The 25,071-nt window shown below is 48.2% G+C and overlaps 1 protein-coding gene and 1 non-coding gene across 4 annotated transcripts in view; both read left to right on the top strand.

The window, feature by feature from the left end:
- Positions 1-25,071, top strand: part of ddr2l (discoidin domain receptor family, member 2, like) — a 94,438-nt gene that overhangs the window by 37,040 nt on the left and 32,327 nt on the right. For 2 of the 3 annotated variants that reach the window (XM_038781685.1, XM_038781682.1), the window contains exons 2-3: positions 7,841-7,976; positions 10,550-10,652. In XM_038781685.1, coding sequence (XP_038637613.1) covers positions 7,913-7,976; positions 10,550-10,652 — 167 coding nt within the window. In that variant the 5' untranslated portion in view covers positions 7,841-7,912. Of the gene's footprint in view, positions 1-3,073; positions 3,328-7,840; positions 7,977-10,549; positions 10,653-25,071 lie in introns of those variants that run through there. The other variant, XM_038781683.1, reaches the window with a different exon arrangement.
- trnai-aau lies at positions 46-119 on the top strand. Its single transcript has one exon. It is a non-coding gene; the product is annotated as a tRNA-Ile (tRNA).

A 25,071-nucleotide genomic window follows, 5' to 3' on the forward strand; every position in this document is an offset into this window, starting at 1 on the left:
CAGTTTTGGAATGCCTGACCTCAAGTCAGTTTAAAGGTAATTGACAGCCGGTTAGCTCGGATGGTTAGAGCGTGGTACTAATAATGCCAAGATTGCTGGTTCAATTCCTGTACTGGCCAAGTAATTATAATCTTTATTGTCACAAGTAACACTGCAATTAAGTTACTGTGAAAATCCCCAAATTGCCACGTTCCGGAGCCTGTTTCGGATACATGGAGGGAGAATTCACTGTCCAAATTACCTAACAGCACGTCTTTCGGGACTTGTGGGAGGAAACCAGAGGACATGAGGGAAACTCATGCAGACACAGAGAGAACGTGCAGACAACGCACAGACAGTGAGCCAAGTTCGGATTCTGGGGCTGTGAAGCAACAGTGCTAACCATTGTGCTAACGTATGCGCTTTCTCCACCTCAAGGCAAGGCAATCACATTGCTTGCTCTGTGCAATTGAAATCTGGAAACATATCTGCACCAGACTCAAAGATTCAGAATTAGTCCAGCGACATGGCAGATATAGCCCTTGGGGCTAAAGGAATCAAGGGATATGAACGTGAGGTGGGATCGGGGTATTGAACTTGATTGTCAGCCATCATCATAATGAATGGTGGAACAGGCTCGAAGGTCTGAATCGCCTCTTCCTACTTCTCTTTTCTAGGTATCTTTCTATGAAACGTTCTTACCCAGAGAGTAGTCAGCATGTGGATTGCTGTAACACATTGATTATTGAGGTGAATAGCATTGATTCATTTAAGGAAAAGCTAGATAATTACACGAGGGAGAAAAAGGACATTCTGATAGGGTGAGATTACTTGCAGAGCATAAACACATGCATTTTTTTTATTAAAAATTTTTTTTTTTTCTTTAAATTTAGATTACCCAATTATTTTTTCCAAATAAGGGGCAATTTAGCGTGGCCAATCCACCTAATCTGCACATTTTTGGGTTGTGGGGGCGAAACCCACGCAGACACGGGGAGAATGTGCAAACTCCACACGGACAGTGACCCAGAGCTGGGATCGGCCCTGGGACCTCAGCGCCGTGAGGCGGTTGTGCTAACCACTAGGCCAATAAACACATGCATAGGCCAGATGAGCTGAATGGCCTATTTCTATCCTGTACACTCCACACGGGCCCTATCTCCTGCCCGCTGTTTGCCATTGCACACTCGTGCTCTTTCTGTTGTCCGATGTCTAACTCCCAACACCACTTTATATCTTTCCTCTTCAGCACTGGTCAAAATTTTCCTCCCACTGCATTCTCTCCTACTCTCATTCAACCTAGTACTTTCTCATAGTCCTGTCGAGTCTCACCAGCTGGGTATGGAATACAGCCAAACCACCAAAAGGTGTTCAATCTCCCACTTGGCCTGTACAGTGAAGATCTGGGGAACACTTGAGCCTGTGACTTCAAGGTGTGGTTGAAGGCAGCAAGCGATTGGAGCTTTAAGATAGAGGGTGGTCACGTGGACCAAAGGCAACCCAATGCCCTCGAGCTTCTGTCCCACATCCAGAGCAGGCAGCTGCCTCCAGGCAAGGAATAAACAGACTTGATTCTATATATACACGGTAATACTTGTCTTGGCAGTTATTTTGACCCACATGGTAATGGTTGTCTTGGCAGCCATTTTGACTAATGTCTTCTTAAAGTGATTACTGCTGGATGGTGATGTCAGTCACATTTCAAAGGCATCAGGGGGATGGGAGGCGGGAGCAGAGAGATGATGGGTTGGAGAGGACATTAAGGAAGGGTAGAATGATGTGCTTTGAAGTAAGAAAGCTCTGAAGCGAATCAATCTGGCCAGGCCATGAGAGAAATTGGGAAGAACGTTTTCACACACTGATGGGAATCTGAAATGCTCTCCCTCAAATGGCCATAGATGTTGGGGCTTAATTGTAGTTTTTAAGATTGAGAATTTTTTTGGAATAGGATATGAAGAGATTTAGAGCAAAGATGAGCAAATGGAGTTTAGTCGCAGAGCAGCTATGATCTAACTAAATGACTAAACAGGCCCGAGGGGCCGAATGGCCTCAAGTTTAATATTACTAAGATACAAGGTAGCACGAGGAGCCGTGAGCTCTTTCTGTGTAATGGCCTCGTGCTGTAGTACTGAACCAAAAGTTTCTCCCTCCGCCCTCTGCTTTCTTGCATTTCTCAGTCTGTTAAACTGTACAGTTTCTGGTGGGGAGGGGAAGAGGGACTGACAGTGGAATTTGTGATGAACTTGTAGCAGAGGGAACCAATTCCATGACCTTAACCATCTGTTCAATCTTCTGGGCCCTGTTTTTTTGGCTTCTCTAAGTGAATCCTGCCTGAGTTCCCCAGGCAGCTCCAGTCTGATTGTGTTCAGGGTTTCAGCTGCAGTCAATTAGCCTGCTTCGCTTCCCCTCCCCCTCCTCGCTCTTTCTCTCCTCTCCTCCCCTCCCCTCCCCTCCCCTCCCACCCACTCCATGCAAAGCTTGCCATTAACACTTTAAGGCCCGAATGGCTGCATCCATCGCCAGCTTTGTTCTGACAACCACATTACATTCAGACTGGGACCTAAGGTGGGTGACTTCAGTACTGTGGAGAGACTGGTGAAGCTGGGATTGTTCTCCTTAGAGCAGCGAAGGTTGAGGGGAGTTTTAATCGAGATATTTAAAGCTATCAAGTAAATAAGGAGAATCTGTTTGCACTGACAAAAGGGTCAGCAAGCAGTGGCCACAGCTTTAATTTGACACAGCACAGTGACAAGGAGAAATTGTTTTATGCCGAGAGTTGTTGTGGTTAGGAATGCGCTGTCTTAAAGTAGGGTTGCCAACTATGATTAAATGCAGCCCTGGAGGATTTGTCATATGACTTAACCCACGCTCCAGCCACTATTTGGCCAATGCATTCATTCTTGTGACGTAACGGCCTTCCTACGCCAATTGGAAGGCAAAAAGACTCATTAACCAATTGGATGATACTTGATTGTCAGCCAAACAGCCTTTGTTCCTCATTTTCAATTTTTTTTATATCTGGTAAAGCGAAGTGTTCGAAGAAGAAAAAAAACAGTTTTTTTCAACATTTCGATGACTTTTCGCGAGGATTGCACAGACCTCGGGCCAGTCCTGGGAGGGTTAAAACGATGGTAGAAGCAGGTTCAACAGCAACTTTCAGAAGGAAATTGGATAAATACTTGAAAAGGAGAAAGGGACTATCTTGAAATAGAGCAGTGGAACTAATTGGATAGCTCTTTCAAAGAATCAACACAGGGCAAGATGGGATGAATGGCCTCCTGTACGATACGATTCTAAGATAGGACCCCGAAAGAGTGGAGATGCCTCACTATTGACACTGGGAAACAGGTAAAGCTGAGAGATATACATGCCCTCTCTCTCTTTATCAGGGTCTCGGTCACACATTCGGCCTCGTGTTCTGGTCTGTGTTTATTTCACCAGTCGCTTTAAGACAGTGGTGGGGGGCGGTAATATGTTAATGTGCATTGAGGATCAGTTGAAGGACAAAATAGAGCTGCAATAAATGGGTCAGTTTCAGGTTAGCAAACTGTTACAAATGGACTGCGTAAGGGGCTGGGGCTTCAGCCATTTACAACTTATATCAATGACTTTGATGAAGGGATTGGAAGAGTGGGCCATTTGTCCAAGTTTACCAATGATACACAAGTAATCCGTGAGGTCCGTGAGGAGGATACTGAGTCTGCAAAGGGATATAAATGCGGGAAAATGTGAGAGATTGTTCACTTTGGTAGGAAGACTACAAGAGCTGAATGTTTTTGAAAAAGTGACAAACTATGGAATGTTGGTTTTCAGAGTGAGTTGGGTGTGCTTGTTTGCTAAAACAGCCAAGAGTTAGACACATGGCACATTGGCCTCAACTACAATGGTGTTGGAGTATAAGAATAAAAATTTGGGGCCTCACGGTAGCATGGTGGTTAGCATCAATGCTTCACAGCTCCAGGGTCCCAGGTTCGATTCCCGGCTGGGTCACTGTCTGTGTGGAGTCTGCACGTCCTCCCTGTGTGTGCGTGGGTTTCCTCCGGGTGCTCCGGTTTCCTCCCACAGTCCAAAGATGTGCGGGTTAGGTGGATTGGCCATGCTAAATTGCCCGTAGTGTAAGGTTAATGGGGGGATTGTTGAGTTATGGGTATACGGGTTACGTGGGTTTAAGTAGGGTGATCATTGCTCGGCACAACATCGAGGGCCGAAGGGCCTGTTCTGTGCTGTACTGTTCTATGTTCTATGTTCTAATAAGGAAATCTTGCTGCAATTGTTCAGGGTTTTGGATAAGGGGATAAGGACAAGCAATGAGATGAGAGATTTCTTCATTCGAGGGTTGTGAATGTTTCGAATTCTCTATCCCAGGGTACTGCTCTGAATGCACTATCAAAGAATGCACTATCAAAGGGGCAGCACGGTTGCATTGTGGATAACACAATCGCTTCACAGCTCCAGGGTCCCAGGTTCGATTCCGGCTTGGGTCACTGTCTGTGCGGAGTCTGCACATCCTCCCCGTGTGTGCGTGGGTTTCCTCCGGGTGCTCCGGTTTCCTCCCACAGTCCAAAGATATGCAGGTTAGGTGGATTGGCCATGATAAATTGCCCTTAGTGTCCAAAATTGCCCTTAGTGTTGGGTGGGGTTACTGGGTTATGGGGATAGGGTGGAGGTGTTAACCTTGGGTAGGGTGCTCTTTCCAGGAGCTGGTGCAGACTCGATGGGCCGAATGGCCTCCTGCACTGTAAATTCTATGAAATATATTCGAGGTTAAGACCGACACTCTTTGGCTTGTTAAGGAAATCAAAAGACATAGGAATTTGGTGTAAACGTAGAGCTGAGATCAAAGTTCGGACTTCTTGAACGATGGAGCAGGTTTGAGGGACCATATGGCCTCCTCTTAGTCCTGTTTCTCATATTATTAGTGGATGGAGTGCTTAGAGCTTGAGGAGTCCAGAGTGTCTCACTGAAGTTCAGACACTGGGACTCATCCCTCTTTGATGGACAGCTGCATTTGTACCGATTGGTTCTGGGGAGGGAGTAGGGGGGAAGGGATGACAACGATACTTTGTGGACCATCATTGCTCAACTCCCTTTCCCCTATTCCTACTGGACAAGGTTAGGACCCCTCCCTGGTACTAGCGCACCCTGCAGGTGATGTGTAGTATGGACAGGAATTGTCACAGAGCAGGAATTCTGACTTGCATTATAGAGAAGCTGGGATACTAGCAATTTAAAATAAAAAGCAATCCTGAGCCCTGAACTGGGGCATTGTTAACTGGCTTAGATCATATGCAACTGGGGGAACAAGGGATCTGCGGTAATAAACGGGGAGGGGAATGGGAGCAGGATTTGGAAGTGATGTTTTCACATGGGGGTGCAAGGGTTAATTGATGTGAAATGGAGAATTAGAATGTGAGAATTTCCTGGGGGGAGGGGGACAAAACATTTCTGATCTGAAGTGAGAGCACTGGGGTGGGGTGCAATGACATGGCGGCAAAGACTGCCAGATTGAATCTGGAGAAACACTGATTTGCCCCTCAATTATCGCTCCGATCTGCCCTGAAATCTTTTCACACTCTCCGTTTCCGTGCCAACCTGAATAATTCATTCCACATGTGTAGAAACTAGTTAACCCCACACTTCCCGAAGACCACCTAAATGTCCAACACATGCCCTTTTACAACCTCCAAACGCCTCTAAAAGCTTTATAGCCAGTGGGGCTCCTGAAGTGCAGTCACTGTTGTAATGTGGGAAACCTGTCAGAAAATTTGCATACAGCAAACTCTCATGGACAACAATGTGATAATGACCAGATAGCCTGTTGTAGTGGGTGGCACGGTAGCACAGTGATTAGCACTGTTGCTTTACGGCGATAGGGTCCCGGGTACTGCACGGAGTCTGCACGTTCTCCCTGTGTCTGCGTGGGTTTCCTCCGGGTGCTCTGGTTTCCTCCCACATGTCATTCCGAATTCTCCCTCTGTGTACCTGATCAGGTGCCAGAATGTGGCGACTCGCAGTAACTTCATTGCAGTGTTAATGTAAGCCTACTTGTGACAATAAAGATTATTTAAAAATTAATCCCCAGGATGCCCTTTTAAATGTTGTGTGGGGATCCTTTAAGTCCACCTGAGGAAGCAGTTACTGTCTCTTTTTCACATCTCCCACCTTTGCAATGTAGTGCCCTCAATATTGCACAGAAGTGGAACTTAACCCATCACTACCTGACTCTGAGGCTAGAGCGCTACCAACTGTGGCACTCCTTATTACCAGGATCCAATTTCTCTATTCCCTAAGAGTTTTAAGAAGTAATCAACCACAGGCACCAGATCTGTCCCTTGTAGATCAGTGGTGTGCAGTAATAATTGTACAGGGCCTCATCAGGAAGCTGTGGCTTAATCGGAGCCTGGCATAATGGATGTTTCCAGGAGAAGCTCAGACAGGTTGATGATTGTCACGTCTGCTAGCTTTCTCTTCATGCCCTAAGCACCCAGGGCAGTACTTGTTGATTTGTTGCCTCATACTCAGACTCCAGTTTCATGTTCAGACCCTGTTTAATGTTCTCTTGCTTGCAGAAAAGATTGGTCCCGTGTTATGGAGAATGATAAGCCACAGTGTGCTCATGGTTAACTATGTTCCCATGGAGTTCCGTTACAATGCTGACTCAAATTGTGATAAAAGTAGTGGAATCGGAGGACTTGGGAAATTAATTTGGCTCACGGGGCCAGGGAGTATGTACTTGGGGTGGGGGGAGGGACACACAGCCTGTTCACATATGCTGCTGGCACCCCCAGCACAATCGGCTGTCAGATAAGGGTCCATATGTTAAAACAGAAAATGGTGGAAAAACACTGCCGGTCAGGCAGTATCTGTGGCGAGAGAAGCAGAGTTAACGTTCCGAGTCTCTTCAGACTGATGGTATTTCAGATTTCCAGCATCCACAGTATTTTTCTGTTATTTTTGTGTCTCTATGGTCATATGGATGCACAATGGACACATGAGGGATGGAGGGTGAGATTGTTTGCAGTGTGGTGGATGGCAAACTCATTTCAACAAATGCATTATCTTTACTTTCCATTAAACTAGTCGATATGTTTAAACTGAAAGGAACAAAGAGCGTCGCTCTTTAACGTGGCTGGTGGATAGTTAGTGAGTCAGCAGCTGGAATGCCCAGAACAGGCTTTGTATTTATCTAGAAGGAGGCACTGGGATTAATGTTAAGTTTTATTTGTCCGCAAGCTGACCTGAGTGCAGCCTGCTGACTGCAAAACACAAAAACAATAGCAGAGTCCATGATGTTGTCTCGTTCCACTCCTTCGTGCCACGACTGGCCTGTTCAGGAGTCATTGCCAAGGGAACAGTTTGACCATCTTTCCCGGCCTCATTTCCAGAGCTCAAAAAGGCAGGAATGGGTTATGCGTCCTCTGACCCCAGCACAGCATCATTGGAAAATTGTTCAGGGCCTTTTAGTTTCTGATGTGACATCAATCTGACTGGAAGGAGTCAACGAGCGCGGGAGAAGCTGGAAGGGATTTTGTGTCGGAATTTACTGAGTCCTGCCAAGCCTGTGTTTGCACAGTATTGACCAGAGCTATTCCATCCATCACTGAGTCAGGGGAGACTCAGTACTTGGACTACACAAAGGCCAGCAATGATGGAAACAAAGCTTGTTATTGTACAGCTGTGTGGGCACAGGCACAGAAACACCCTCCAGCTTCATACTCAATGCTTGATATTCCTGCTGATTATTCCTTTTCTTCCATGGCTATTTATCCAGTTATCATCCTGTTTATTCCCGTCTTAATATTCTTGGTGATTATTCCTTGATTCCTGTTGCTGGTAATTATTCCATTTTCTTTTCTTACAGAGATGTAGTCCGGAACCTCCTTTGCTGCAAAGTCAACTCTCTCTCGGCTTGAGCAGTGCTTTCCTACCAAGAATGCTTTGGTGCTTCCTGCTGATGCTTCACTATCTTGGGAATTCTAAAGCTCAAGTCAATCCTGGTAAGAAATTCTGGGAATCTCCAATGTTCAGTAATCCTGTCCGGGTGACTTGCCCTGTCTCTTTATCAAGGGCTTCGACTAATCCAGTAGCAACTGCGTCACCCAGAACGTGATGATCCGTCCTGTCCCTGTCCTTAACTCTTGAGACGAGTCAGGTGGTTTCCATGGGGGTAGCGCGGTTACTGCGGTGAAGGTTGATACAGGGAAGGTTGCTTCGGAATGATGCAGGGATTCCGGATGTGAAGGTTTGATGGAGCTCCATTGGGATCCTGCCCCTTGCTGATTGACACTCAATTTGTTTTATTACTGAAGATGTTAGCTGTAGTATAAGGGTCTGGCATAAGAGTGAGTATAAAGGTTAAAGACTGAGAAAAGTACTGCCCATGCAATGATGTAAGAAGGCATAGGACCCAGATCCAAGGGTCAGTGTGGTTTGCACAGAGATGTGTGTAGACCTAAACATTGAGCCGGGCTTCCTAGCTTAGACCATTTACTGTGCATGCGTAAATAGTAGTTAATAAAGACTTTGGGCTGACCTACAGAAGACTACGGAGATGTTTTTTTTAAATTATAAATTTAGAGTACCCAGTTCATTTTTTCCAATTAAGGGGCAATTTAGCGTGTTCAATCCACCTACCCTGCACATCTTTGGGTTGTGGGGGCGAAACCCACGCAAACACGGGGAGAATGTGCAAACTCCACACGGACAGTGACCCAGAGCCGGGATCGAACCTGGGACCTCGGCGCCGTGAGACTGCAGTGCTACCACTGCGCCACCGTGCTGCCCCAGAGACGTTTTTTAAGACAAACCGATCACAGCCTAAGCCCCCCAATATTGGCAGGCCTTCCTGAACCACTGGCGCGATAGACCTGAGAAGTTAGCTAGGCAGCTAAACATCAGCCATGTTTCTTTTTATTCTTTCATAGGCTATGGGGCATTGCTTTGGGCGCAGCGACCGGTATGCTCTGTCCATTTCTGGTGGGTAGGGGAAGGTTTTCCTCCCCACTAAGTTGCCCAGCATCTCGGCCTCATATGCTGTGGGGTTTCTACCCTCGATCTCCTCTGGTAGGCCCACTATCCTGACATTCTGCCTTCTCGAGTGGTTTTGCTGATCGTCCACTCTGCCCTTCAGGCTCCCCTGTGTTGTGCCCAGTTTCGCCACTTCCTCCAGGGCCGTGATCCGGTCGCTCATGTTAGTCGCGGCTTTCTCCAGCTTCTTAATGGTCGCCTCTTGGGCTTCCAGTTTCTCCTCTGCTCTGCTCAGGACGTGCTGCGCCTCTGCAAGGGCCTTGGCCATTGCTGTTCATTAATTCATTTAATGTAAATTCCGGCATATGCCCTGGTGGGATTTGAACCCATGTCTCCAGAGAATTAGATAGGTTTCTGGATTCTAGTCCAGTGACAGTAACACTAATCCAGTGCTCTTCCCCAAACCTCCCCCAATGTTAGAGTGCAACTGAAGTCATAGGGTGCAGTGGGTAAGGTTTCCTTCCCTAAGGCATGTCAGTGATAATCCAGCAGCTTCATGGCCTTTGTTACGGATGCCAGAGAGTGGGTGGAGTAGGGTTTCCATTGGGTTACATCAACTTTTCCAGGGCGATTTGCTCTAAATCAAGGGAGCTGTGCCCAGTGGGATTTCTGCAAAAATTCTTTAATTCTGCTTTAAATGATTCACACTGACTTTGTCCAACTTTATAATGCCATTTTCAATTTTTTTAAAATCAGATCGCTCACATTGAAAGTCGCCATCGTCCTAGATGGCCGTAGGCTGCTCGCCCCTTTTGGGAGAGACAGCTGAGGTGATTTAACCTGAGGGTCATCACCTCAGGCGAGGGACAAGGTTGAGAAAGCGGGGCCTTCATGGATAACCTCAGCCGGTACGGGATTTGAACCCGCGCTGTTGGCGTCGCTCTGCATCACGATCCAGCCAACTGATCTAAACCGACTTCCCATTGCACACTGCTTAAAAATGTTTATTTTTTTCGCAATAAGACCATATCTAGCTGTATTAATAAAACTGCATCAGATTTAGCACTCTTAAATATATTAAGGAATAGTTTTCAATGCAAAAAGTAACCAATTATGTTCAGCAACACTGTCCATTTGCGATGGTTCACTAACGATTTGACATCTGTGATTATGCAAACACGTTTGAGTGAAACCATAACTTGCTTTTGGAAAACTTGACTAATTTTCAGTGTAATTTGCACTTGGATTCCTGTTCGCACCCAAAGCGGAAACTTTATACCCAGATATTTATCTCTAGCATTTTTTTCCGCATAATTCAAATTTACGTTCTGTCATGGTGGGATTTGAATGATCTCAGCATTACGAATCCAGTAACATAAATCCAGCACTGAGCAAGGACATAAAGACTGTTATTGTCCCAAGGATACTCCCTGCAAAGGACTAATTGGACTAATTCTACAACCATTGTTGCTTCTTCTACTTTTGTGAGAGCATACCGCAGTGGTCATGTTTGATTCAATGGGGTTTATTCTGTGCTTGGTGTGATTTTGCAGTTCTCCAGGAGACAGTTTACCTGTAACTGAGGTGTCCTTTATTCCCACAGGGCTGTGCCGCTACGCTTTGGGAATGCAGGATGGCACCATCCCGGATGAAGATATCACCGCCTCCAGTGAGTGGTACGGATCAACCGCAGCCCGATTCGGCAGGTGAGAATATAGTCGAGGATCTAGTACCCAGCAAGCCTTCCTTTGTGAGTGAGTGTGTCAGTCCTCCATCACTGTCATTAGACAGCTGTTGGGCACCCTCTGGCCCTTCAGCCCGACAGGGATTACTATTAGGGAACCCACCCCCCACTGGTCCTCTCCTTCCGTGAGGGATGTCTCTCTCTCCTCTGCACGACTGTTTCAGTTCCATTTTTCACTGTCATTGTCTCAGTCTCTGAGACTGTGCATTAAACATGTATATCAGCCCCTATTGTTCATAGATTTCATAGAATTTACAGTGCAGAAGGAGGCCATTCGGTCCATCGAGTCTGCACCGGCTCCTGAAAAGAGCACCCTTCCCAACCGCACACCTCCACCCATCCCCATAACCCAGTAACCCCACCCAACACTGAGGGCAATTTATCATGGCCAATCCACCTAACCTGCACATCTTTGGACTGTGGGAGGAAACTGGATCACCCAGAGGAAACCCACACAGGCACGGGGCGAACGTGCAGACTCCCCACAGACAATGACCCAAGCCAGGAATTGAACCTGGGACCCTGGAGCTGTGAAGCAATTGTGCTAACCACTATGCTACCATGCTGCCCGCACCCAAATAAAATCAGACTTAGGAAGTGAGTTTGATCAGAGGCAAGGCAGGGGAGGGGCGGCACAGTGGTTAGCACTACTGCCTTGCAGAGCCAGGTACCCAAGTTCGATTCAAGCCTTGGTGACTGTGTGGCGTTTTCCGGTTCTTCATGTGTTTGTGTATATTTCCTCCGGGTGCTCCGTTTTCCCCTCTCACTCCAAAGATATGCAGGTTAGGTAAATTGGCCATGCTAAAATTGCCCATAGTGACTTAAGATGTGCAGATTTGGTGTGGTTATAGGGACAGGGCGAGGGAATGGGCCTAAGTAGGGTGCTCTTTCAGAGGGTCGGTGCAGATTTGATGGGCCAAAATGCCTCCTCCTCCACTGTAGGGTTTTTATGGATTCTATGGGTGTGGGAAATATCTTTTACCTCCTCAGGAACACCTCCCTTACTTACAGAAAAAAGACTAACAAACAAATGAGCATGAATGATATAAAATTACAAACAACCATTAGTCAGCTCGCCAACCATTGAGAACATGAATCCTATCTTTGGCAGGTAGGATCAAGGAAAACCCAAAAGCTTTCTATAGGTATGTCAGGAATAAAAGAATGACTAGGGTAAGAGTAGGGCCAGTCAAGGACAGTGGTGGGAAGTTGTGTGTGGAGGCTGAGGAGATAAGCGAGATACTAAATGAATACTTTTCGTCAGTATTCACTCAGGAAAAAGATAATATTGTGGAGGAGAATGCTGAGACCCAGGCTATTAGAATAGATGGCATTGAGGTGCGTAGGGAAGAAGTGTTGGCAATTCTGGACAAGGTGAAAATAGATAAGTCCCCGGGGCCGGATGGGATTTATCCTAGGATTCTCTGGGAAGCCAGGGAAGAGATTGCTGAGCCTTTGGCTTTGATTTTTAGGTCATCGTTGGCTACAGGAATAGTGCCAGAGGACTGGAGGATAGCAAATGTGGTCCCTTTGTTCAAGAAGGGGAGTAGAGATAACCCCGGTAACTATAGGCCGGTGAGCCTAACGTCTGTGGTGGGTAAAGTCTTGGAGAGGATTATAAAAGATACGATTTATAATCACCTAGATAGGAATAATATGATTAGGGACAGTCAGCATGGTTTTGTGAAGGGTAGGTCATGCCTCACAAACCTTATCGAGTTCTTTGAGAAGGTGACTGAACAGGTTGACGAGGGTAGAGCAGTTGATGTGGTGTATATGGATTTCAGTAAAGCGTTTGATAAGGTTCCCCACGGTCGGCTATTGCAGAAAATACGGAGGCTGGGGATTGAGGGTGATTTAGAGATGTGGATCAGAAATTGGCTAGTTGAAAGAAGACAGAGAGTGGTAGTTGATGGGAAATGTTCAGAATGGAGTTCAGTTACGAGTGGCGTACCACAAGGATCTGTTCTGGGGCCGTTGCTGTTTGTCATTTTTATAAATGACCTAGAGGAGGGCGCGGAAGGATGGGTGAGTAAATTTGCTGATGACACTAAAGTCGGTGGAGTTGTAGACAGTGCGGAAGGATGTTGCAGGTTACAGAGGGACATAGATAAGCTGCAGAGCTGGGCTGAGAGGTGGCAAATGGAGTTTAATGTGGAGAAGTGTGAGGTGATTCACTTTGGAAAGAATAACAGAAATGCGGAATATTTGGCTAATGGTAAAATTCTTGGTAGTGTGGATGAGCAGAGGGATCTCGGTGTCCATGTACATAGATCCCTGAAAGTTGCCACCCAGGTTGATAGGGTTGTGAAGAAGGCCTATGGTGTGTTGGCCTTTATTGGTAGAGGGATTGAGTTCCGGAGCCATGAGGTCATGTTGCAGTTGTACAAAACTCTAGTACGGCCGCATTTGGAGTATTGCGTACAGTTCTGGTCGCCTCATTATAGGAAGGACGTGGAAGCTTTGGAACGGGTGCAGAGGAGATTTACCAGGATGTTGCCTGGTATGGAGGGAAAATCTTATGAGGAAAGGCTGATGGACTTGAGGTTGTTTTCGTTAGAGAGAAGAAGGTTAAGAGGTGACTTAATAGAGGCATACAAAATGATCAGAGGGTTAGATAGGGTGGACAGCGAGAGACTTCTCCCGCGGATGGAGGTGGCTAGCACGAGGGGACATAGCCTTAAATTGAGGGGTAATAGATATAGGACAGAGGTCAGAGGTGGGTTTTTTACGCAAAGAGTGGTGAGGCCGTGGAATGCCCTACCTGCAACAGTAGTGAACTCGCCAACATTGGGGGCATTTAAAAGTTTATTGGATAAGCATATGGATGATAAGGGCATAGTGTAGGTTAGATGGCCTTTAGATTTTTTTCCATGTCGGTGCAACATCGAGGGCCGAAGGGCCTGTACTGCGCTGTATCGTTCTATGTTCTATGTTCTATGTTCTATGAAAGACTTCACTTTAGATGGAGCCTTTCATAGCTTCAGGGTGTTTCCAAAGTGTTTGCAGCCCATGAAATACTTTCTGAGGTGCAGTTACTGCAATGGTGTAGCATCATCTCACTAAGGCTCCTTTTTTTTAAACAAACATTTTATTAAGACATTTATGGTTTTATAACAACAAAAGATACAAATACAAATGTGAGTAACGCACCCCTTCATCTCCCACTATTCCCGCCTAAACTAGACAAAATTAGCCTAATTCCCCCCTACCTCCCTTACTCCCTAACTATCCCCCCCTTATTATTCTCAAGCCTGAGAAACCCAGCCATGTCGCTAATCCATGCTCCTGATTTTGGGGACTTCGAGTCCCTCCCCGCTAGTAAGATCTGTCTCTGGGCTACCAAGGAGGCAAAGGCCAAAACGTCAGCCTCTCTTGCCCGCTGGACTCCTGGGCTTCCGACACTCCAAAAATTGCCATCTCTGGACTTGGCGCCACCCTCATTTTTAGCACCGTTGACATGACATCCTCCAGACTCTCAGGGCTGCTACTACCACTGGGCTTGTGGAGTACCGGGCTGGTGAGAACATCAGAGGAGCCGTTACCAATGCCCCCAAACTTGTGTCCTTACATGAGGCCATGTCCACCCGCTCCCACACCGACCCCTCCCCCATTACCCACTTCCTAATCATGGCTATATTTGCCGCCCAGTAACAGTTGCTAAAGTTCAGCAAGTTCAGCAGTGCCAGCGGTTCCCTCCCTCGGCTCCGCTCCACCAGCACTTACTTTATTTGCGGGGTTTTACCCGCCCACACAAACACAGATATCACCCGCTTAAAAAAGGCCTTTGGTATAAAATTAGGGTGGCACTGGAAAACAAACAAAAATCTCGGGAGAACCGTCATTTTTACGGTCTGTACCGTCCCCGCCAGTGACAACGGGAGCATGTCCCACCTCCGAAAGTCCTCCTTCGTTTGTTCGACTAACTGGGCCAAATTTAATTTATGTAGCTTCTCCCATCCTCGTGCCACCTGAATACCCAAGTAGTGAAAACTCTCTCCCACCACTTTGACCGGCAACTCCCCCAGTCTCCTCGCCTGGATCACAAAAACCTCGCATTTACCATATTCAATTTTACCCCGAGAGCCGGCAAAATTCCCCTCAGATCTGCCCCATTCTCCCTGACGGGTCAGAAATATGTAGGAGTAGGTCGTCTGCATATAATTAGGGGAAGAACACCCTGCTCCGTTGCCTCATTAAATGACCTCACCAGCAGCGGGCCCACCATTCCAGAAAACTTCTTGTAAAATTCTACTAGGTATCCGTCCTGTCCCGGGTCCTTACCCGACTGCATGGCCTCCAATCCCTCTACTACTTCTACAGTCCCGATCGGGGCTCCCAACCCCTCCAACACCCTTCCTCCACCTTCGGAAACTTCAACCCTTCCAAAGCATCCTCATTCCCTCCACCCCAGCTGGGGGCTCCGTCTCATATTGCCGACTGTGAAACTCCTTGAACACCCCATTCACTCCCGTTGGGTGCAAGATCGTGTTCCCTCCTCTGTCCTTCACTCTTCCTACCTCCCTGGCCGCCTCCCTTTTCCGAGCTGATGTGCTTGCATCCTACTGGCCTTCTCACCATCCTCCTATATCGACCCTCTCGCCTTCCTCAACAGCCCCACCGCCTTTCCTGTGGATATCAGACCAAACTCCATCTGCAGCTTGTGCCGCTCCTTCAACAATCCCACCTCCGGCGCTTCAGAACACCTTCTGTCCACCTGAAGTATCTCCCTAACCAGCCGATCCACCTCTGCCCGCTCTACCTTCTCCCTATGAGCCTGTATCGAACTTAGCTCCCCCCTAACCATTGCTATCAGCGCCTCCCACACTGTCGCTGCCGAAACTTCTCCTGTGTCATTTATCTCCAAATAATTCTGGATGGCCTCCCTCACCCGCCTGCACACCTCCTTATCCGCTAACAGTCCTACATTCAATCTCCATTGCGGTCGCTGACACCCCCTCCTTGCTCACCCGTACGTCCACCCAGTGTGGGGCATGGCCCGACACAACAATCGTTGAATACTCGGCATCCATCACTCCCGCCAGCAAAGCCTTGTTCAAAATGAAAAAATCCATCCGGGAGTACACTTTGTGAACATGAAAATCGCTTATTGTCACGCGTAGGCTTCAATGAAGTTACTGTGAAAAACCCCGAGTCGCCACATTCCGGCACCTGTCCAGGGTGGCTGGTACGGGAACATGGGAGAAAAAAAAATTCGTTTGCTCTTGGCCGCACGAACCTCCACGGATCTGCCCCCCATCTGCTCCATGAACCCCTTTAGTTCCTTCGCCATGGCTGGCACCCTCCTGTCCTTGAACTCGACCGATCCAACCTTGGATCAACGACCGTATTAAAGTCCCCCCCAAGATCAACCTATGTAGGTCCAGATCCGGAATCCTCCCCAGCACCCGCCTCACAAACTCCGCGTCATTCCAGTTTGGTGCGTAAATATTCACTAATACCACCGGCATCTCTTCCAGCCTCCCACTCACCATAACATACCTACCCCCCGAGTCCGCCACTATATTCAATACCTCAAATGACACCCGCTTATTGATCAAGATTGCAACTCCCCTAGTTTTAGAGTCTAGCCCTGAATGAAATAGCTGTCCAACCCACCCCTTCCTCAGCCTAGTCTGATCCACTACCCTCAGGTGTGTCTCCTGTAGCATTGCCACGTCCGCCTTCAGACTCTTCAAATACGCAAGCCCTCTTGACCGGCCCATTCAGCCCTCTCATGTTCCATGTGATCAGCCTGGTCGGGGCAGGGGGGGGATCAACCTTCTTAGGCCAGCCTCCAGCTCGCGTCCCGCGCCTCCTCAGCCCAGCCCTCGGGTGTTCACCGTCATCGACCTCCAAATTGTCTCCAAGCGCCAGTCTGTCCCCTGTCAGCAGAACAATTCTCCCCCCCACCACGAAGAAAATAACAATCCCAACCCCCATAACAAACCTGTTCGCCCCCCCCCACGCTTCCGTGAGCTAGCCTGCCCAGCTAGCCCATGGTGCCAAGCATCTTCCCCCCACCCCGCTCGAACATACATATCCAAAACACAACAATCCCCACAAACACAAAGAAGAAAATTCCACCCACCAGCCCCCATTAAGAACAAAGTTAACCCGCATACAAAACTGAGCAACGGCCCAAAGAATGGTACAAAAACTGTACATACAAAACCCAAAGAGAAAAGAAATTTAGCTGTATTGGTACAGAGTTACTCGCTCTCGTTCAACGTCCTCCATCACCTGCCAGTCTCCTGTCCTTAACAACGTTCATCGCCTCATCCGGCGATCCGAAATAAAGTTCTTGACCCTTGTAAGTGACCCACAAACAAGCTGAACTTCACCCCCTTCTTGAAGAGGGCCGATTTAACTTTATTAAAGTTTGCCCTTCTTTTGGCCAGTTCCACACCCATGTCCTGGCAAATGCGCAGCCCGTTATCTTCCCATTTGCAGCTTCTCCTCTGCTTGGCCCACCTCAAGATCCAGGAACTGGTGCATTCGTATCACCATCGCCCTCGGCGGCTCATTGATCCGCAGTTTCCTCATAAGCGCTCTGTGCGCCCTGTCCACCTCCAAGGGTCGAGTAAACGCACCTTCCCCCAGCAGCTTCGCGAACATGCGCGCCACATAAGCCTCGAGTCCCTCGCTGGCCTCCGGGAGGCCAACGATCCTCGGGTTCTGCCTGCACGACCTGTTCTCCAGATCCTCCACTTTCTCTTGCAGCCTTTTCTGGTGGTCCTTCATCAGCCCCATCTCCGTCGCCATCGCAGTTAGCTGGTCCTCGTGCTGAGCCACCGCCTCTTCCACCTTCTGGATCGCCTGGCCCTGGGCTTCCAGTCTTTGCTCCACCGATCAATCCCCGTCTTAATTGGGTCCAGGAACCCTTGCTTAGCAAAGCTCTCCTGAAGGAATTCCACCAGCTGCTCCGTTGACCACTGGGCCGACAATCCCAGTCCCTGAGCCTCTGCCATGTTTTCCTGTGCTGCAGACTCCACTCCCTTCTTTGCCCAATGATCTCTCCTTTTCAGACCATTTCTGGTCCACGAATTCATAAACTGGTGACGGATTCCTCTCTTCTACCTCACCAGTCTCCTATTTTACCAATCAAATCTCCCATAAGTTGGGGATACAGGTTCCAAAGGTCCACCATGAACGGGAGCTACCAAATAAGTGGCCACTCACTCCATGGCCGCAACCGGAAGTGCCCACTAAGGATCCAGAAGTATCCACTAAGGGAGCACTACCACCTGGAGGTCCCCCTCCAAGCCACTCGCCATCCTGACTTGGAAATATATCACCATTTCTTAACTGTCGCCAGATCAAAATTCCGGAATTCCCTCCCTAACAGTACTGCACTTCTTTTGGGTTAAACAAATAAACTAACATGCTAAACCTGTTTTGGATCATGGTTAGATGAGTGCTACATGCAGTTCTGATTTGCATGTTATAAAAGTGATATAGTGGTACTGGAGAGGGTGCAGAGAAGATTTGCAATGGTGATACATATCACTGAAGAATTGACAAGTGTGAATCTCTTTTTGGACTCATGGTCCCAGATGGAGAAGTTTGGGCTCTGGGAGTCATGTTGGAGTTATATAGAACATTGGTGAGGCCACAGCTGGAGTACTGTGTGCAATTCTGGTTGCCACATTACAGGAAGGATGTGAGGCCTTTCACCGGGATGGAACATTTAAGTTATGAAGAGAGGTTGGAGAGGCTTAGGCTGTTTTTGCATGGAGCAGAGTACACGGAGGGGCAACCTGATCGAGGTGTACAGGATTGTGAAGGGCATGGACAGGATGGATAGAATCATAGAATTTACAGTGCAAAAAGAAGGCCATTCGGCCCATCGGGTCTGCACCGGCTCTTGAAAAGAGCACCCTACCCAAGCCCACACCTCCACCCCATCCCCATAACCCAGCAGCCCCACCCAACGCTAAGGGCAATTTTGGACCACGGAGGGCAATTTTTAGCATGGCAATCCACCTAAACTGCACATCTTTGGACTGTGGGAGGAAACCGGAGCACCCGGAGGAAACCCACGCACACACGGGGAGAACGTTCAGACTCCGCACAGACAGTGGCCCAAGCCGGGTATCGAACCTGGGACCCTGGAGCTGTGAAGCAATTGTGCTAACCACTATGCTACCGTGCCGTTCCCCTTAGTTGAAGGGTTGGGTACGAGGGGACACTAGTTCAAGGTGAGGGGCGGGAGATTCAGGCGGGATTTTAGGAAAAAGGTTTTTACCCCCCAGAGGGTGGTGAGAGTCTGGAACGCACTGCCGGGGAGAGTGGTAAAGGTGGTTTGCCACATATCTGTTTAAAAAGTACCTGGATGAGCAATTGGGTTGTCTTAACATCTGAGGCTATGGCTCAAGTCCTCACAAATGCGATTAGAATTGGCAGATCAGGTGTCTTTCATGCAGCGATTCAGACTCGATGGGTCAAAGGGCCTTTTCTGCACTATTTTTCTGTGAATCTGTGACTTGGACTTCATTTTTTTTTTTTTTTTTTTAATTTAGAGTATCCAATTAATTTTTTCCAATTAAGGGGCAATTTAGCGTGTTCAATCCACCTAGCCTGCACATCTTTGGGTTGTGGGGGTGAAACCCACGCAAACACGGGGAGAATGTGCAAACTCCACACGGACAGTGACCCAGAGCCGGGATCGAACCTGGGACCTCAGCGCCGTGAGACTGCAGTGCTAACCCACTGAGCCACCGTGCTGCCCGACTTGGACTTCATGACTGTGAGGAAAGGATTGACTGGCTGGACCCCCTTTCTCTTTGAAAAGAAAGGCTGAGCGGTGACCTGATAAGAGTTTTTTTTAATTTTGGAAGGTTTTGATCGAGTGGATAGTGAGAGAATGTTTCCTTTTGTGCGGAGGAGCAGAACTAGAGACCGTCAATACAAGATAGTCATCTAGAAAGGGTGCAGAGGAGATTCACCAGGGTGTTACCTGGGCTGGAGCGTTTCAGTTATGAAGAGAGGTTGGTTAGACAGAGGTTATTCTCTTTGGAGCAGCGAAGGCTCAGGTGGTCCTGTGAGGTGTACAAAATTATGAGAGACATATATAGGGTAGATCGGGAGAAACCTTTCCCCTTAGTAAAGGAGTTAATAACCAGGGACAGGATGTTTAGAGAGGATTTGAGGGAAAACGTTTTTCACCCAGAGGGTGGTGGGAATCTGGAACTCACTAACTGAAAGGGTGGTAGAGATGGAACCCTCACGACACACATTTAAGAAGCATTTGGATCAGCAGTTGAAATGCCACAGCACACAAGGCTATGGACCAAGTGCTGGAAAATGGGATGAGAATAGATAGGTGCTTGATGGCCGATGGAGACACGATGGGCCGAAGGGGCTCTTTCTGTGTTGTAAAACACTATCAAATCCAATAGGGAATTCAGAAGAAAGCTCTTCACTCAGAGAGTGGTGAGAATGTGGAATTTGCTACCACGGAGTGGTTGAAGTGAATAGTTTACATTTCATAGAATCATGGAATTTACAATGCAGAAGGAGGCCATTCGGCCCATCGAGTCTGCACCGGCTCTTGGAAAGAGCATCCTACCCAACCCCACACCTCCACCCTATCCCCATGACCCAGTTACCCCACCCAACAGTAAGGGCAATTTTGGACACTAAGGGCAATTTAGCATGGCCAATCTACCTAACCTGCACATCTTTGGACTGTGGGAGGAAACCGGAGCACCCGGAGGAAACCCACGCACACACTGGGAGAACGTGCAGACCGGTCCGCACAGACAGTGGCCCGAGCCGGGAATCAAACCTGGGTCCCTGGAGCTGTGAAGCAATTGTGCTAACCACTATGCTACGTGCTGCCCGCAACAAGACAAGGATCTTAAGAAGAAGGGAATAGGGGGTTTAGGGCAGGGGTGGGCAAACTTTTCCGTGCAAGGGCCACATTCAGAAATTCACAATTCACAAAGGGCCACATAATATATTAAGTAAAATAATTACTTCACTCGGTTATGATTCTGGGCGCCTCATATAGAACATAGAACAGTACAGCACAGAACAGGCCCTTCGGCCCTCGACGTTGTGCTGAGCAATGATCACCCTACTCAAGTCAACGTATCCACCCTATGCCAGTAAGTAACCCAACAGCCCCCCACCCCCCATTAACCTTAAAAAAAAATTTTTTTTTAAATTTAAAAATTTTTTATTTATTTTTTTAAATGACTTGGTGGGCCGCAGAAATACCTTTGGCGGGCCGCATGCGGCCCGCAGGCCGTAGTTTGCCCACCCCTGGTTTAGGGCGATAGATTTGGATAGATTTCCCTCGGCCGAAAAAAATATTTTTCACTGTACTTCAGTGCATGTGACAATAAATCAAATCAAATGAGCAAAGATGGGAGGAGGCTCAAGTGGAGCAGAAACCAGCAAAGCTGATTGGCTGATTGGCCTGTCTCTGTGCCCGATTTTCAATGGAATCCTTTTGAAATTTTGCATCAACTGCCAGCTTCTAATTATACTCCCTACATTTAAGTCTAAAACATGAAAATATATACCACAAACTATTATTTGAAAAACTGTCAGTTAAATACATTGGTAAGGGCTGTCCTGTTCATGACTAAACTTTTTGAAATTATTAAATGTGGTTTGGCTCGTTCCTCACGTTTTGAGAACTGGGGCATTTGGATTAAGTTAATCTGGAGACAGGCTTCTGTCTACATCTTATTCCTTAAACCTAAGCCAGGACTTCCCCTTCATCTGCTGGTCAGCCTGGAATTTTCCTCCAATCGGATCTTTGGGTGAGATGGTGAACACAGAAAGGGAACATTACCAGCCAGCAGTTTTTGATCGAGTTGATGCGACCTGGAACAGATGAAATCTGGACAAATAGCTTCACTTCTTGTTTGAGGAATTTTACAACTGTTCTCAGTGATGTTGGGATTCCTGTGATTGGTCCAAGCGAATGACTCCCTAATATGCATGCTTATGTGTGTCAGCGAGTCTGTGTGTGTGTGTCAGCGAGTCTGTGTGTGTGTGTCAGCGAGTCTGTGTGTGTGTGTCAGCGAGTCTGTGTGTGTGTGTCAGCGAGCCTGTGTGTGTCAGCGAGCCTGTGTGTGTGTCAGCGAGCCTGTGTGTGTGTGTCAGCGAGCCTGTGTGTGTGTGTCAGCGAGCCTGTGTGTGTGTTGTCAGCGAGCCTGTGTGTGTGTGTCAGCGAGCCTGTGTGTGTGTGTCAGCGAGCCTGTGTGTGTGTGTCAGCGAGCCTGTGTGTGTGTGTCAGCGAGCCTGTGTGTGTGTGTCAGCGAGCCTGTGTGTGTGTGTCAGCGAGCCTGTGTGTGTGTGTCAGCGAGCCTGTGTGTGTGTGTCAGCGAGCCTGTGTGTGTGTGTCAGCGAGCCTGTGTGTGTGTGTCAGCGAGCCTGTGTGTGTGTGTCAGCGAGCCTGTGTGTGTGTGTCAGCGAGCCTGTGTGTGTGTGTCAGCGAGCCTGTGTGTGTGTGTCAGCGAGCCTGTGTGTGTGTGTCAGCGAGCCTGTGTGTGTGTGTCAGCGAGCCTGTGTGTGTGTGTCAGCGAGCCTGTGTGTGTGTGTCAGCGAGCCTGTGTGTGTGTGTCAGCGAGCCTGTGTGTGTGTGTCAGCGAGCCTGTGTGTGTGTGTCAGCGAGCCTGTGTGTGTGTGTCAGCGAGCCTGTGTGTGTGTGTGTCAGCGAGCCTGGTGTGTGTGTGTCAGCGAGCCTGTGTGTGTGGTGTCAGCGAGCCTGTGGTGGTGTGTCAGCGAGCCTGTGTGTGTGTGTCAGCGAGCCTGTGTGTGTGTGTCAGCGAGCCTGTGTGTGTGTGTGTCAGCGAGCCTGTGTGTGTGTGTCAGCGAGCCTGTGTGTGTGTGTCAGCGAGCCTGTGTGTGTGTGGTCAGCGAGCCTGTGTGTGTGTGTGTGTCAGCGAGCCTGTGTGTGTGTGTCAGCGAGCCTGTGTGTGTGTGTGTCAGCGAGCCTGTGTGTGTGTGTCAGCGAGCCTGTGTGTGTGTGTCAGCGAGCCTGTGTGTGTGTGTCAGCGAGCCTGTGTGTGTGTGTCAGCGAGCCTGTGATGTGTGTGTCAGCGAGCCTGTGTGTGTGTGTCGCGAGCCTGTGTGTGTGTGTCAGCGAGCCTGTTGTGTGTGTGTCAGCGAGCCTGTGGTGTGTCAGCGAGCCTGTGTGTGTGTGTCAGCGAGCCTGTGTGTGTGTGTGTCAGCGAGCCTGTGTGTGTGTGTGTGTCAGCGAGCCTGTGTGTGTGTGTGTGTCAGCGAGCCTGTGTGTGTGTGTGTCAGCGAGCCTGTGTGTGTGTGTGTGTCAGCGAGCCTGTGTGTGTGTGTCAGCGAGCCTGTGTGTGTGTGTCTGTCGGTGAGTCTGTGTGTCGGTGAGTCTGATTTGATTTATTTCTCACGTGTATTAGTATACAGTGAAAAGTATTGTTTCTTGCATGCTGTACGAACAGTGCATACCGTATATAGGGAAGGAAGGAGAGACTGCAGAATATGTTAGTTATAGCAAGGTGTAGAGAAAAGATCAACTTAATACGAGGTAGGTCCTTTCAAAACTCTGATGGCAGTAGGGAAGAAGCTGTTCTTGAGCCGGTTGGTATGTGACCTCAAACTTTGGGATCTTTTTCCTGACAGAAGAAGGTGGAAGAGAGTATGTCCACGGTGCATGGGGTCCTTAATTATGCTGGCTGCCTTTCCGAGGCAGCGGGAATTGTAGACCGAGTCAATGGGTGAAAGGCTGGTTTGCGTGATAGACTGGGCTACATTCACAACCTTTTGTAGTTTCCTGCGGTCTTGGGAAGATCTGAATCCTGTCAGAACCATGCAGAAATTCTGGCTGTATTTCTTCAGAAGCTGTTTCAGCTTGTTTCAGCTCCCCTTCTAATCACATTCTCCTGAACGTCTTGGAAAGAAACTGCTAATTCATCTACAGGCATATCATTTAATTGACCCGAGATGCTTGACTTCTGCTCACATCTCCAGCTAACACTCAACTAACACTGTTTTTTTTTGCAAAATGCCAGATACCTTGGATCAAAGAACAAGGAACAAAGAAAAGTACAGCACAGGAACAGACCCATCGGCCCTCCAAGCCTGTGCCGATCATGGTGCCCTAACTAAAAAAAACAAACCTCGGCCCATAGTCCTCTATTCCCTTCCTATTCATCCAAATGCCTCTTAAATGTTGCTAATGTGCCTGCTTCCCCCATATCCTCTGGCAGTGCATTCCAGGTACCCACCACTCTCTCCGTGAGTGCATCTCTTTTAAACTTTCCCCCCTCTCACCTTGAACCTGTGCCCCCTTGTAATTGACACTTCCACCTTTGGAAAAAGCCTCTGACTGTCCACCTTGTCTATGCCTCTCACAGACCTCCAACAGGTCTCCCCTCAGCCTCCATCTTTCCAGTGAAAACAATCCTAGTTTATTCAACCTCTCCTTATACCCTTGAGACCAGGCAGCATCCTGGTGGACCTTTGCATTCTCTCCAAAGCTTCCATGCCCTTCTGATAATGTGGTGACCAGAACTGCACGCAATATTCCAAATGCGGCCTAACCAAGGTTTTGTATAGCTGCAACATGATTTCCTAACTCCTGTACTCAGTGCCCTGGCTGATGAATGCAAGCATTCCATATGCCTTCTTAATCACCTTGGCCACCTCTGTGCCACTTTTGGGGAACTGTGGGCCTGTATGCCCAGATCCCTCTGGATGTTAAAGTTCCGATGGGTTCTGCCATTTACAGTATAATTCATACATAGATTTAATCCTCCAAAATGCATCACCTCACATTTATCCGGATTAAACTCCAACTGCCATTTCTGTGCCCAAGTCTCCAATCTATTTATTTCCTGTTGTATCCTCTGACAATCCTCGGCACTATTAGCAACTCCTCCAATCTTCGTGCAATCCGGAAACTTACTAATCAGACCACCATATTTTCATAGAATCATAGAGCCTGCACTGGCCCTTGGAAATAACACCCCACTTAAGCCCACACGCTTAACCCAGTAACCCCACCTAATCTTTTTTGGACACTAAAGGCAATTTAGCATGGCCAGTCTACCTAAACTGAAACTGTGCTAACCACTGTGCTATCGTGCTGCCCACATTTTCCTCCAGATCATTTATACATACAACAAACAAAAGAGGTCCCAGCACTGATCCCTTCAGAGCTCCACTAGCTACAGGGGGTGCAGTAGCACAGTTGCTTCACAGCTCCAGGGTCCCAGGTTCGATTCCCGGCTGTGTGTGTTTCCTCCGGGTGCTCCGGTTTCCTCCCACAGTCCAAAGATGTGCAGGTTAGGTGGATTGGCCATGATAAATTGCCCTTCGTGTCCAAAAAGTTCAGGTGGGGTAACTGGGTTACGGGGATAGGGTGGAGGTGTGGGCTAAAGTAGGGT

Source organism: Scyliorhinus canicula, chromosome 21 (genome assembly GCF_902713615.1).
Source record: "Scyliorhinus canicula chromosome 21, sScyCan1.1, whole genome shotgun sequence".
Classification (NCBI taxonomy): domain Eukaryota; kingdom Metazoa; phylum Chordata; class Chondrichthyes; order Carcharhiniformes; family Scyliorhinidae; genus Scyliorhinus; species Scyliorhinus canicula.